The sequence below is a fragment of the Myotis daubentonii genome, chromosome 9 (assembly GCF_963259705.1).
Source record: "Myotis daubentonii chromosome 9, mMyoDau2.1, whole genome shotgun sequence".
In the NCBI taxonomy this organism is placed as follows: domain Eukaryota; kingdom Metazoa; phylum Chordata; class Mammalia; order Chiroptera; family Vespertilionidae; genus Myotis; species Myotis daubentonii.
This window is the reverse complement of record NC_081848.1, coordinates 1341145-1356930: the sequence shown is the minus strand read 5'-3', so window position 1 is coordinate 1356930 and position 15786 is coordinate 1341145. Positions and strand designations below refer to the sequence as shown.

General features: G+C 49.1%; 1 protein-coding gene across 1 annotated transcript in view; it reads left to right on the top strand.

Annotated features, from left to right (window-relative positions):
• LOC132241701 (protein Daple-like) overlaps positions 1-15786 on the top strand; it is a 118171-nt gene that overhangs the window by 39876 nt on the left and 62509 nt on the right. The window contains 2 exon segments of the mRNA XM_059710629.1: positions 3699-3893; positions 14839-14965. Coding sequence (XP_059566612.1) covers positions 3699-3893; positions 14839-14965 — 322 coding nt within the window.

Genomic DNA, 15786 nt, shown 5'->3' with positions numbered 1-15786 from the left:
GCTTTAAGCAATAAAATAAATTTTTTTTTAAAAAAAAGATAAAGAAACAACTGTTTGGATCCATGAATGAGCAGGTCAGTGGTAGATATTAGTAACGGCAGCCATGTAATGGGGGCTCTTTCTGGGCTCAGCACCCTTTAGCTAGTTTCACACTTTACATCTCTCCTTTAGTTCCAACTGCCATGTGAGGCAGGTACGATTCCTATCCCCTTTCCAGGGCTGGGAAAGTGAGGCTTGACAAGGTTAAGCACTTGCCCAGAGAATAAGGGGTGGTGCTGGCATCTGAACCTGTGCCTGACAGATTACAGAGCCTGAACTCTTAAACACTGTGAGCACTGCCTGCAGTTGAGGCTGCTTTGGTCCCTGAAGGTGCTGACCAAGCCTGGGGCACCAGCATTGCATAGTGCAGTGATGGCGAAACCATGACACGCGAACTCATTTTTTTGGTTGATTTTTCTGTGTTAAATGGCATTTAAATATATAAAATAAATATCAAAAATATAAGTCTTTGTTTTACTATGGTTGCAAATATCAAAAAAATTTCTATATGTGACACGGCACCAGAGTTAAGTTAGGGTTTTTCAAAATGCTGACAGGCAGAGCCCAAAAGGTTCACCATCACTGGTAGTGGGTTCCTTCTCCTGTGGTGTGAGCTGTGGCCACCAGGTGGTGCTGTGGAGAGAGAAATAACGGTGGACCTGCTATGAACTTGAATCCTAAGTCAGAAATCAGATAAGTCAGTTACGCTCATGTACATGACATGTTCAGGAAGTTAGGCCAATTGTCTGCTCTGATGAGACTCCATAATTTAAAGGTCATGAAGTGTAGGTTTGCAGTAGAAGATGCATAGAGATCTAAATGGGAATAATTCTTGACGTTGACAGTATTTTGGTCTGAAAAAGATGAATTTCAAACTCATCCTTCCATAAGAGGCTGTTTGAGATGCACAAGGACTATTAGTGAGCAGTTCAGGTGGCCTGTCCCATTGCAGCAGCCAGAAGCACACCAGAAAGTGCCCCAAGGTGTTCGAAAAGGAACAGGAATTAGTTGTGTGAGAGCCAAGTTGCCAGGGATCTTGTCACTAGGGTGGAGGACTAAGAAAAACTGGGTCCTAAACCAATAAACATTCTTATTTAATAATTTAACACGTTGAAATTGAAAAATAGTCTAAGGCATTGGCTCCTAGAGCAATATAGAATCCTCCTCACGTGCTAAGTAAAGTCTGGGCACAAGGATGCCACTAAATTAATTAAGTGGGGTCAGAGCGTAATGGTTCATCGAGTCCTGATTCTGATTGTGCTGTGGGTATTGTTTCCAACTCTCCTGGGCAGGACAGGACTCTGATTTCCCAAGAACATTTAGCTAACGCAGTCATTTGTTATTCATTTCATTTATTTGCTGTTTTGTTTTGTTTTTCCTTCCTCTCTTGGGTTATCGGGGGATCACAATTTAGCAACTCGGCACATAAAGAGTCGCTTTTGCAGAAGCGGAAGTGAGGACAAGGCCAAGTCTTCATCAGCCCGGCCGGCTTTCTGTAAACGCCTGAGGTTCTGGACCTCCTCTGACATCAAACCTGCTTCTCACTAGCCCCTCCATTTCTCAGACAGTGGGGATTTCAAATCCATCAGTGTCTTCACAATGTACCTGCCTTCATGTCTGAAATTCAAAAAACAAACAGAAAAACAGTAGCTAAAGGCCAGATGACCCATAGTGGACCCCTCCTCCTGACCCAAATTCCAAGCCAAGCTTAAAGTAGCCAACCTGGATTCTGACTTTAAAGGAGACCAGTTGTCTCAGACTCTGGACCTGACTCCAGCGCAGCGCAGTGTTAGGGGAGGTTTGGGGTATCCATGGCCAGGGTGTCTGTGCTAAGTGAGGCCCCGGGCCCAGTGCCGCCCCCTCTCTCGCACCTGCAGGCTTGTAGACCATGCCCCTGTGCAGCGCAGAACTCATCAGCGGTCGCTATGCTTCCGAAACTGCGCACCTCCTGTCAAGTGAGATTTTTCAGACTCATTTTTGGGCCGCTAACTTTAAATCTGCTGCCCTTGTCTCCACCTTCTGAGTCAGAGCACAGAATCTTGGCTTTTGCAGAGCAGTCCATTTTTAGATGTGTTCTGTGTTTTGAAGAATTTACTGCTCCACTCAGCATCTCAAATAATCGGATCGATGTTGCTCAGCCGGGGTTCAGCCCAAAGCGACGTTTTAGGACTGTGCTGAGGTCCTCTGACGTCTTGGATGCTACTGTGAGGGCAGCAGTGGACAAACAGGACATCAGCTCAAAGTCACCGTCAGCTGGGCGCGCTGGTCCACAGAAGCCTTTAGCTACTGCATTGTTTTCTGTCTTCAGCCATCCTCATACCATCTCCATGATTTTGCAAAGTCTATTTCACCCGAGTGATACTTACATACTTCCCCTTGAATCGACTTGCAGTTTCCACTTTATTTTAAAAGATTGTTATCCGTACCGTAAATGGAAAACCACTATCATATAAACACAAGGTCACCGTAAAAGTAAACGGGTGATTCTCACACTGCTCCTGTCAGTTGATGTGGCACTGACTTTGTCACATGCATCCCTCTGATTCCTGGGCTGCCGTGTGCTGGTCCCCTGCCTGCCTGCCCAGCATGCTGTTGGAAACGCGCGCTCTCTGCCCTGGCTGCTGTCTGGCGCATCCGCCTCCCGGCTACTGCTCTCTGACTTCACGCAGTGGACGCCTGTCAGATTCATCCCACCAGACTTGAATCTTGCTTCTCATCAAGGTTATCTTTCAGAATCCAAATCTCCCCTTGGTTTCAATTGCAAGGCTTGGGTGCTTAAAACTTCCCCGTGAGTCCAGACACTGGGTGGCTGAAGGGCAAGGGCAGCAGGTCCTCGGAGAGTGGAGAGCCCAGAATCCCCACAGTGGGCGTGGCTCCGGGACCATAGCCCTCTGGCTGCCTGGAGCAGGACACTGTGCAAAACAGCCTTGTCCTGATGCTCTGAGGAACTCCAACCACATTCGTTTTTCATTTGTATTTGGAGAGCCATCCCCTTTCCTACTACGAGGTAGTCCAAGGTCTTTTAGGTTTGTTTTTGCTCCCAATGTTGCTGTTTTCATTGGGGTTTTATTTAACTTGGACAAGAGTATATGTTCACAGTAGAAAACTCAGAGATTGCAAAACATACAAGGTAAAACTCATTCTTGCAGTCAGTCACCTTAGAGATGAAAACTTCTTAAACAGATGACTATTAGGGTGGCAGTGAACTTCTTTCTCAAATCAGAAGGGAAGCCCGTTTGCAGGGTGCACATCCCGGACCTTGAGGGCCTGGCCCCAGGTCGGGAGTGGTCCTGAGCAGCCACAGGCCAGGTCTACTCACTAGTGATCAGGGATTGAGGGACACGGCAGGGGGGCCAGTAGTGAATGTGTTGGACTTTTACCAACATTGTTTTGAGCTTCCTGAGCTCACCCTTTATTTCCTCCCGGCTGCTGGGGATTCACACTGTGAGCCATGGTTAGAGCCAGGGCCGGCATCCTGGGGCCTCCAACTCAGGCTGCCGCCAGGGCCCCCCCTTAGACCACAGACCGTGAGGCACACAGCCCCGCTTTTGTCCCTGGGCTCCCTGGCCCTGCTGCCTCTGCTTTTAGGCCTCAGGTGATCACCCCAACTTGGCATGGGATTTTGCAGCCTCATTTCTCACTGTCCTTCTCTGCCCCAGGCCCTGGGGACCCAATACCAAAGGGAGTGGCCCCACACAGAGGCAGCCTTGACCGCACTCGAGGAGATGCCTCCGCTGACCCAGCCACCAAGCCCCGGCCATCAGAGCTGGGCTCCGGGCCCTGTTCATCCTCAGCCATCACTACAGCTCCTTCCAGCTCCACCTCCACCTCCCGGCACCCAGGCCGCACCCACGGTGAGTCACGGGTCGCTCCAGAACCAAGAGGGATGAGCATCTCGGCCTGAGGTCCTTCCCAAAGACCCCGGCTCACAGGGGCAGGAGGCGCCTCCCAGACTGAGAGGTGATCAGCAGGTGGGTGACGCTGTGGACAGGTTTGGCATCCCACAGACACAGGTTCAGAACTCAGCTCCGCCTACAGCTGTGCGACTTTGGGAGGGTAACTCAGCCATCTGGACGGCTGGGCCTGAGCCCTGGGACCCACACCACTGCTCAGAAATTGGTAGCAACAAGTGGCTCCTGAACGGAGGTGAACCAGAGTTTGGGCTAACTTCAGGCAACATTGGAGGTTTATTCTCCGGGAGGAGACTTGACAGGGTCCCTGCCCTGGAGGCCAGTCCATGGCGAGGAGGGCAGGTGTCCTAGACTGAAAAACAAGGGGATTCAGGGAGGATTGACAGGTTGGATGCCTCCCAGATGCCAGTAGCCTTGCGTGCTCGCACCTTACATGGGAAATTATGGTCCTCTTCAAGGCATCTGATTAGCGGGAGACTCTCCCAGCAGGGTAGTCGGGTCATATGTTCCAGGGGGAGCCCATGAGAGGTCAGGGTTCCCGGACACCTGAGGAGCGTCTGCAACACCAGAGACAAACCAATGTGAGAGCAACAGGGTCAGCAGGCATTGGGCAGAGACAAAAGCTTTAAAATGCTCATCATGACAGCAGAGTAAACCACTTTGCACGGTGCAACCAGGGCAGGATGCTATGAAAAGGAGCATCTGGGGATGAGCACTGGGAAATTTAAAATGTGCAACAGATGGGAGAAATACAGCTTAAAACTTAAAAAGACATTCTGCTTATGACCTAGAGATGACAGCATCTGAGGACAGCAGAAGAGCTGGAAATGACCGCCCCGGAGGTGTTAGAAACTGACAAGAAGAGAAGGGGTTATGATTTTTCATCATCTTACCTCCCCCTGGACCCTGGGAGCTATGACAAGCATAACTGTAATTTGACAAGCCCAGCAAAGACAGACAGGGCCCCGGCTCTCAACGCTGCCTGGCTCAGCTTCAGGACCTGGCCCCTGGTTTACAAATCAGGAGCACCCCTGGGAGAAGGTGAGGTGAGTGAGCACAGGGCAGGAGGCAGTCCCTCTGTGCTCCTGGACAGACACTGAAACGGCAGCCAGTGACTGTTGGGTGTGGGGGTGCTGTGCCCTGTGCAGCTGGGACGGGCTCGCTCTGTGTTCCTTGTGGCCACTCAGCAGTCGGCCCAGTCTCCCAGGCTCTGCAGAGCGGAAGCCCTGCCTGGGCTCCAGCAGGAGCCGGGAGCACCCCCTCCCCTGGGCCTGCCAGCAGGCTGTGTGGCTCTAGGCCCGGCCCTCCAGGCGAACCCTCTGGCTGCCTCAGCCTGGATCCCCCCTGAGCCAGAGCCCAGGCCTGTTCAGATGCCTGCGGAGCCTGCCCCAGGGCCCCCCATACTGCACGCCCAGCACTGCCCACGGCGATTCCTGGCAGCCCAGTGCTCACGCTCAGGGGGACCTAGAACTGTCCGCAAAATGGAGACCCTGGTGTCCCTTTGGAGGGGACCCAGGGCTGCTGTCAGAGAGCAGCTGGCAGGCCTGAGGCACAGGGCATCCTAGTCCTTCTCAGGGAAGAGCAGTGACTGGTGGCCCATGGATTCCTGACGTTGCTGGTGAGGAGCTGCTGGTGCAGGCTCATTCTCTAGGGAACCCGCCTCCTCCCTCAGGTGGTGGTTCTTTCCTTTACCTTCCTCCAACACCCCCCCCCCCCCGCCCCCCGCCGGAGAGCCCAGGCTCTGGGAGGGGATTGCTCTCAGGGCCCTGCTTTGGGTGCAGCTGGCCCTGGAGGTGGAGGTGCTCCCAGGATACTAAGTATCAGCTGCCTTTGCTGCATGGCCCTTAGGCCAGGACACTTCTGTCCTTTGGAGTCCCAGTCATTGCGCAGGCGGAAGAGTGATTTAAAGTTAAGTCAGAGAGAGTCCTGAGTGTGAGGCTGTCCCAGCAGGAGAAATGGGGAGATATAGGACATGCAGGGCACGTACTCCCTAAGGGCAGGGTCCACCCATCCCTCCCTCCTCCAGGAGCTGGACATGACCACGACTCAGGGCTGGGCCAGAGTCAGAGGTGGCCGTCTGGCAAAAGGCCCAGGTTTCCCGAGGATGTTCCAGGTCCGCTGACTCACCAGCATTATGTTCTCCACGGGCTAGAATTCAGATGACAGCCCCTGTGAACGGTCCCTGGAGATCCAGTTCCCCACCACAGGCAGCACGGGGAGTGGGCGGTGCGTGGTGCCCTTCAGCCTGTGTTCTCAGACCTGTTTCCATCAGCAGTGCTTTTCCTTCAAGCTAAGGCCTGTGTGCAAGTCCCACACACAAAGGAGGTGAAAGTGGAGGTGTTATGCTGAAGCGGGAATGGGGACCCGCAGTTCCTCAACACCCCTTCCCTGTCTCCCCGAGGGGCCTAAGCATGCAGCTCTTGCTTCCATCCCTCCGTGATGGGGAGTCACTCTTCTGGAGGCTTGGACTGCCCTTTCCTGAAGGAAGGCCTAGTGGCCCAGGCAGAGAGCACTGATTGCAGGAAGGTCTCACTTTCCTCACCTGGATTGGAGTTGCCCAGAGCAGCTCCCAGTGGTAAATTTCATCTTAGAAACTGGTGGAAACTCTTGCCATCTCATGGAGGCAGAAGGGAATCAGGGAATGAGACCAGCCTTCTCGACCATTAACAGTCGCTTCGGGTCTTTATAATTTCCAAAGAACAAAATCCTAGGAGGGTGGGGAGCTAACTTTTTAATTAAAACAAAAACTGAGAGCGTTTACATTGGCTTCGGCTTCTGAAGTATCAACAATAAGTGCAGGAGGAGCACTATCTCCCACCCTCCCATTGCCTAGAAAGCTCCATGGTGCTGGCATGGGCTCCTGCAACTTATGGGCAGAGACAGGCTCTGTGGGGGGCAGTGTGACACTGTGGAGCCCACCCTCTTCACACTGGGTGGAGGGTAACACGACAGGAGGAGTTGGCCACTGTTCTTGGAAGTGTCACCGAGGGGCCAGATTTATGCTGAATCCGCTGAGGAAAGGGATTGTCTTCCTAAGTGTTCTGATTCCTCGAGCTTCTCTCATCAAGAGACAGAGGCAAAGGGGTGGGCAGAGCAGGGCTGGAATGGACGGAGGCTTTGGGAGCCGCTGATCTGTATCACAGTTGCCTTTCAATGACACATCCTTTTCCAAGAGGAAGGTGGGTTTTTTGTTCAAGTTTTTCCTTCTGAAAGAGGGGGCTCATTCTGCTTCTGTGCTCTTCACCGAAACCAAGTACTTGTTGACTCACCCCCAAACCCCGCTGCTAAGAGGCTTTTTCTGGTGCCTGCTATTTGGGGAGCGTGCCAGGGCTGGGGACCTGGGATCCCTGTGCCCCAGTGAGTCCAGAGCAGACTGCTTGGTGGGGCAGGAAGCAGATCCGCTCCTAGTGTGTCCCTGGTTATCAGTGCAGTTCAGCTCAACACCAGCTGTGTGCAGGGACGACGAGCACACAGTCCCTGTCCCCAGCTGTGACTGTGCAGTAGGACCAGTCTGATGATACCGGGGGGGGGGGGGGGGGGGGAGGGGCTGCGCCGTGGGACTGCGTGTGCTGGAGGCGTGGACCAGGAGGGGAGGTCTGCAGGCCTGGAAGGGACCACCTGCCCTGACCGGGAGGTGCCGCCCTCCCTGCAGCAGGTGCTCCCCCTGTGATCCTAGGGAGGCAGGGAGGGCTGCCCTAGGCACGCTCAGGCGGGCACACACCGCAGACAGGAGGGCAGCTGCCCCACACTTGTCACAGGGGAGGTCCGATTCTTTTCCCTTCGGGGCAGATGTCAATTTGAAACAAAAAAGAGAAGGAGCTGAAGGACAGCAAACAGCCATGGAAAGCCAGCACGTTCTTTCCTCCTGAGACCCCAGCACCCGCCCCTCGGACCACCGAGGGGAAGCGGGCCCTGGAACAGGCACAGGCTACATTGTGCACACGTGGCGCACACACTCTGCCCTGTGCTGGCTCCCGCCCTCACCAGGTGCCACTGTCCTGGTCTAGGCAGGGTGTTTCCATGTGTTCTAGAAAGCTCCATGTGTAGTGATGGTGGGCTCCACACCCCTCCAACCCTTCGCTTTCCCAGAGCCGCCCTGTTTGGCCTGTACCGGAGTTCTGCGTGAAATTTCCTTTGTTAACAAAATTGTTTGAGCCCAGCCCCAGACCTCACAGACACAGAAACACAGGCTGTCATCCCGTACAGCTCATGCCCACTGTGCACGGGGCCAGGCACTCAGGGGAGGCAGGACCCCTCCTGGGGCGTCTCCAGAATCCGAGCTGTGCTCCTGGGGGTGCTCCCCTGAGCTGTGACAGAATCGCTCTGTTATGTCCTTGTTGTCAGACTGGAGGGCTTAGTGTGGGCTAGACTGGGTCATCGGCCCTTTCAGTTAAGAATTGTCCTTTCCGAGAGATTCAACAAGATGGCGGCGACATAGGCAGACGGGTCCCAGGTCGTCTCCCGGAGCAAATGGAGTGAGCAGCTGAAACTAATATCACCCACGCCAAATTGGCGAAACTACTCAGCTGGTGAGACGGTTTGCAGCCGGGAAGGGCAGAGCTCCCCTGGAAAGGTAAAAAACCAGGGATCTGGGCAGGAAGGTTTGCCAGACCTCTGAGCCCAGAGGGTTAGAGGGAGACCGCGTGGCAGATAGCAACGTCCCTTGGGACAGGCACAGCCCCTGACTGGGGAAAGGAGATCCGCAGGATTCCTGGCGCCGCCGGGGGATTTGAGAGCTGGGTTCTGTGATCACGGAGGACTGAGCCTACAGGGGAGCAATCTGAAGAGCTGACCAGAGCATGCAGTGCCAGTAATAGAAGAGCTTGTAGAAAGTCAGCCTTCCCTGTTTCCGCGGCTGGCGTTTACTTGTTTATTTTCACTGAATCCTGTTCGTAAGACATTCCGGATACAGACACTCACCTGTGCTGAAGAGAGGGAGAAGGTGCAGACGAGTGCAATCTGGGGAGAGACTGAGGAGAGAGGGGGGGCCGGGAGAGGTGGCAGCGGATTGAGTCCTGAGACAGCCCTGGGCCCAGAATCAGGGCCGCCATCCTTTCCAGAGGGTGGGACTCCCCTACCTAGCCCCCAGGCAAGGAGCACAACCACACCCAGATTCCACCCTGAACGAGATCAAGGATTAAAATAATCTGATCAGTCCCTGGGAGTTAACAGGGTCTGGCCTATAGAGGGATTTTCAATCCCAGCAACAACACAGAGTGGTGCCTGGTACGTGGTGCCTTGTTGTGTTGTATTTTGTGCCTTTAAATCAATGCAGCAGATCCAAACAACAGCAGCCTCCTGAGCACCACACCCTCTGTCTGAGGAACAGCAGCTGTACCTGAAACCTACCCCCACCAGCCAGAAGAACTACCACAGCTGTGAACAGCACCCACCAGAGGAGCTGCTGCCAACTGAGGAGCAGCTGCTACCGCAACCGCCCGAAGAGCAACCACAGACCAAGGAGTCACTGCCACCCAGGGAGCAGCCACTGAATGACTCAACTTCTAGATATGTCAGTGAGATCAAACATGGGTAGACAAAGAAACCCCCAAAGGAAAGAAAAAGAGGTCTCGCCAGAAAAGCAGCTAAGTGATACAGAGGCATGCAACATGACCGAAAAAGAATTCAGAATAAGGGTCCTAGAGTTCATAAACTGGACAGAGGAAAAAATCAATAACATATGCAAGAAGCTAGAAGAAACAGATGGAAAAATCAACAACTTAAGTAAGACCCAAGAAGAAATGAAGAGCGATATAGCTGCAATAAAAAACACCATTGAAAGTATCAACAGTAGACTAGGAGAAGCGGAGGACCGAATTAGTGAATTAGAAGACAAGGAAGCAAAACACACCCAAACTGTACTGCAATTGGAGAAAAAAATTAAAAGACAGGAGGAGAGCCTAAGGGAGCTCTGGGACAACATAAAACGAAACAACATACGAATAATAGGGGTGCCAGAACAACAGAAAGAGGAACAAGGATTAGAAAACCTACTCGAAGAAATAATATCAGAAAACTTCCCTGAGGTAGGGAAGAAAAAAGTCACACAAACCCAGAGAGTCCCAAACAAGGTGAACCTGAAAAGACCCACACCAAGACACATCATAATTACCATGGCAAATGTTTGGGACAAAGAGAGAATCTTACAAGCTGCAAGAGAGAGACGGAAAGTTACATACAAGGGATCTCCCATTAGATTATCAAATGACTTCTCAACAGAAACACATCAGGCCAGAAAAGAATGGACTGAAATTTACAAAGTGATGCAAAGCAAAGGACTGAATCCAAGAATACTCTATCCAGCAAGGCTATCATTCAAAATTGAAGGGGAAATGAGAAGTTTCACAGACAAAAAAAGGCTAAGGGAGTTTCTCACCACCAAGCCAGCAATGCAAGAAATGCTAAAGGGACTGGTGTAAAAAAAGAAATAAAAAGCTCAGAAAGAAAACAGCCACACTAAAAAAGAAATGGCTACAAACAAGTACCTTTCAATAATAACTTTAAATGTAAACGGACTAAATGCTCCAACCAAAAGACATCGAGTGGCTGAATGGATACAAAAACATGACCGATACATCTGCTGTCTACAAGAGACACACCTCATTAGAAAGGACTCACACGGACTGAAAGTAAGGGTTGAAAAAATGTCTTTCAGGCAAATGGAAAGGAAAAGAAAGCTGGGGTAGCAATACTTATATCAGATAAAATAGACCTCAAAGTGAAGGCCATAACAAGAGATAAGGAAGGCCACTTCATCATACTAAAGGGATCAATACAACAAGAAGATACAACTCTGGTAAACATATATGCACTCAATGCAGGAGCACCCAAATTCATAAAAAAAAAAAACTCCTGGAAGATATCAAAGGAGAGATCGACAACAATACAATTATAGTAGGGGACTTAAATACACCACTGACATCACTGGATAAGTCCGCTAGACAAACAATCAGCAAAGAAACAGGAATCCTAAATGACTCACTAGATCAGATGGACTTAATAGACATCTTCAGAACACTTCACCCCAAAGCCTGGGAATATACATTCCACTCTGATGCTCATGGGACATATTCAAACATAGACCACATATTGGGTCACAAGCAAAGTCTCCCCAAATTCAAGAAGATTGAAATCATAAAAAGCATCTTCTCAGACCATGATGGCATAATATTAGAAATAAACTACAATAAAAACAACCCCAAATACTCAAACACTTGGAAGCTGAATAGCATGTTATTAAATATTGATTGGGTTACCAATGAGATCAAAGAAGAAATCAAAAATATCCTGGAAACTAATGACAATGAAAACACAACAATCCAAAACCTATGGGACACAATAAAAGCAGTCCTGAGAGGGAAGTTTATAGCTCTACAGGCCTATCTCAAAAAACAAGAAAAAATGGTAGTAAATCATCTAACTCTACAACTCAAAGAATTAGAAAGACAGCAACAAAAAAAACCCAGAGTGAGCAGAAGGAAGGAGATAATAAAGATTAGAGCAGAAATAAATGACATAGAGACCAAAAAAACAATACAGAAAATCAATGAAACCAAGAGCTGGTTCTTTGAAAGGATAAACAAGATTGACAAACCTCTAGCCAGACTCACCAAGAAGCAAAGAGAGAGGACCCAAATAAACAAAATAAGAAACGATAGAGGCGAAATAACAACAGACCCCACAGAAATACAAATGATTGTTAAAAAAATACTATGGACAGCTCTACTCCAACAAACTAGACAACCTGGAGGAAATGGACAAATTCCTAGAAAAATACAACATTCCAAAACTCAATCAGGAAGAATCTAAAAATCTCAACAGGCCAATAACTATGGAAGAAATTGAAGCAGTCATCAAAAAGCTTCCATCAAACAAAAGCCCAGGACCAGACGGCTTCACAGGGGAGTTTTACCAAACATTCAAGGAAGAACTAAAACCTATCCTCCTCAGACTACTACAAAAAATTCAAGAGGAAGGAACACTTCCAAGCTCATTCTATGAAGCCAGCATCACCCTAATACCAAAACCAGGTAAAGACAACACAATGAAAGAGAATTACAGGCCAATATCCCTCATGAACATAGATGCCAAAATCCTCAACAAAATCTTAGCAAATCGGATCCAGCAGTACATCAGAAAGATCATACACCATGACCAAGTAGGATTTACCCCAGGGATGCAAGGATGGTACAATATCCGCAAATCAATAAACGTGATACATCACATAAACAAATTGAAAGAAAAAAACCACATGGTCATATCAATTGATGCAGAAAAAGCATTTGACAATATCCAACACCCATTTTTGATAAAAACTCTCAGCACAGTGGGAATTGAAGGATCATACCTCAACATAATAAAAGCCATATATGACAAACCCACAGCCAACATCATACTCAATGGACAAAAACTAACAGCATTTCCCCTAAGAACAAGAACAAGACAGGGATGCCCACTCTCACCACTCCTGTTCAACATAGTACTGGAAGTATTAGCCATCACAATTAGGCAAGAAGAAGAAATAAAAGGCATCCAAATTGGAAAAGAGGAAGTAAAACTGTCCTTATTTGCAGACGACATGATATTATACATACAAAACCCTAGAGACTCCATCAAAAAGCTACTAGACTTAATACATGAATTTGGCAATGTAGCAGGATACAAAATTAACCCCAAGAAATCTGAGGCATTTCTATACACCAATAGTGAAATTTCAGAAAGAGAGATTATAAAAACAATCCCGTTTACCATCGCACCAAAAAAAATTAAGCTACCTAGGAATAAACTTAACTAAAGAGGTAAAAGACCTCTACTCAGAAAACTACAGGACGTTGAAAAAAGATATAGAGGAAGACATAAACAGATGGAAGAACATACCGTGTTCATGGATTGGTAGAATCAACATCATTAAAATGTCCATACTACCCAAAGCAATCTATAAATTCGACGCACTTCCCATTAAAATACCAACGGCATACTTCATAGATCTAGATCGAACTCTCCAAAAATTCACCTGGAACAAAGAAAGACCCTGAATAGCTGCAGCAATCCTGAAAAAGAACAAGTAGGTGGGATCTCAATACCAGACATCAAGATGTATTACAAAGCCACTGTTCTCAAAACTGCCTGGTACTGGCACAAGAACAGGCATATAGATCAATGGAATAGAACAGAGAGCCCAGAAATCGGCCCGAACCAATATGCTCAATTAATATTTGACAAAGGATGCAAGAACATACAATGGAGCCAAGATAGACTCTTCAATAAATGGTGTTGGGAAAATTGGACAGATATATGCAAGAAAATGAAACTAGACCACCAACTTACACCATACACAAAAATAAACTCAAAATGGATAAAGGACTTAAATGTACGACAGGAAACCATAAAAATTCTAGAAGAATCCAAAGGCCACAAAATCTCAGACATATGCCGAAGCAATTTCTTCACTGATACAGCTCCTAGGGCACTTGAAACTAAAGAGAAAATGAACAAATGGGACTACATCAAAATAAAGAGCTTCTGCACAGAAAAAGAAACCATCAACAAAACAACAAGAAAACCCACTGCATGGGAAAACATATTTGCCAATGTCATATCTGATAAGGGCCTAATCTCCAAAATTTATAGGGAACTCATACAACTTAACAAAAGGAAGATAATCCAATCAAAAAATGGGCAAAGGACCTAAATAGACACCTTTCAAAAGAGGACATTCAGAAAGCCAACAGACATATGAAAACATGCTCAAAGTCACTAATCATCCGAGAGATGCAAATCAAAAAAACAATGAGGTACCATCTCACACCTGTCAGACTGGCTATCATCAACAAATCAACAAACGACAAGTGCTGGAGAGGATGTGGAGAAAAAGGAACACTCGTGCACTGCTGGTGGGAATGCAGACTGGTGCAGCCACTATGGAAGACAGTATGGAGTTTCCTCAAAAAACTGAAAATCGAACTCCCATTTGTCCCTGTGATCCCACTTCTAGGAATATATCCCAAGAAACCTGAAACATCAATCAGAAAGGATATATGCACCCATATGTTCATAGCAGCACAATTCACCATAGCTAGGATCTGGAAACAGCCTAAGTGCCCATCAGTAGATGAATGGATTAGAAAACTGTGTACATCTACACGATGGAATACTATGCTGCTATAAAAAAGAAGGAACTCTTACCATTTGCAACGGCATGGATGGAACTGGAGAGCATTATGCTAAGTGAAATAAGCCAGTCAGTGAAGGAAAAATACCACATGATCTCACTCATTCATGGATAATAGAGAACATTATAAACTTTTGAACAATAATAGATACAGAGGCAGAGCAGCCTCAAACAGATTGTCAAACTGCAGCGGGAAGGCCGGGAGGGTTGGGGGGCAGGAGGGAGGGGGGTAAGAGATCAACCAAAGGTCTTGTATGCATGCATATAAGCATAACCAATGGACATAAGACACTGGGGGGTAGGGGAGGCCAGGGGATTGTCAAGGGCGGGGGGAAAAAAAGGGACACATATGTAATACCCTTTGTAATACTGTAAGCAATAAATAAATAAATAAAGAAAGAAAGAAAGAAAGAAAGAAAGAAAGAAAGAAAGAAAGAAATAAAAGAATTGTCCTTTCCTCTCAGGGTATCGACCAGGCATCTTGGAGAGCCCTAGTGATGCGTCCAGTGACAGCTCACCTCGTGGCCTGAAGGGTAAGTCGGCTTTCCTTCTGGGCACTTTCCAGTGCCCTTGGATCTGGGCTCTGGGCTTTATGTTATTTGTGTGATTTAAAGAAGACAATTCGCAAGTTCTTCACAGCACGATGGGTTTGCCTCCATAGGGCACATCATGCAGTTTCAGGCTCAGACCTGAGAGTTTTCACGGATTTGGATCCAGATCCCTTCTCCTCACTGACCAGCTCTGGGCACCTGGGCGAGCCACCCATCCTCCAAGTGTGGGTTCCTGCAGCTTCCAGATGGGGACAGGGCTGGGAGTTCCGGTCCATCGTGGTCAGAGGACACAGGTGAGTGTGATTCCTTTACAGCGTTTAAGTTTGTTAATGGTGCAAAAGATGGTCTGTCTACGCTGTCCCAAGGGCTAAGGAGAGTGGTGCCTCACAGCTGTTGCTAATTTCAGCTTTAGCAGGAGCTCTGTGCTTCCCTCCCACGTTATTTTGCTTTTAAACCCCACTGTGAACTTCTAGAGAATCCCAGCATGTCCTTGACATCCCAGTGCCAGCCTGGGAGAAGTGTGCTCTGGGTTCCCCAGCGGGGCTCCCTGTGTTCCGTGAGCCGGAGGCAGCACAGAGCCCACTGGAGGTAGGTGAGCGAGAGTGAGAGACTGACGTGTGTCCCTCTGTGTCCCCTCGCCCTGACACCAGGTTCCTCAGACCCGGCCGGCTCCACCACAAACCCAAGAGCAGTGAGGACCTGATGCCCAGCAGGGACACAGCACTTTGCCCCGCCCCGCGATGCCAGCACCCCAGGCCACACTACCCTCAGCCTCCAGGAGTACCCGCCACCCAGGATGGGCCTCTCCACCAGGAGGCATCCAGTAGAGGGGTGGGGCCCAGCCCCAGGCCTTGGGGCAGCCCTGGGTCCCCCAGAGCAGAGGATCGTCACCCTGGAGGAGTTCCTGGAGGAGCCTGACCGTGCTCCCCCTATGCTGTGTGAGGCCTGGGAGTGCTCTTTCCTCTCTCCCCTCAGATGGACCTGGACCAGAGGGGAGACCTGGACAGCAAAGTCACAGAGAGGGATGGGGTGGGGCTGGTGCCACCTGGCTGCAGAGCTGGCTTGGATGGGGAACATAACCACTAGCCAGAAAGTGACTGTGCTGGCAGCCCAC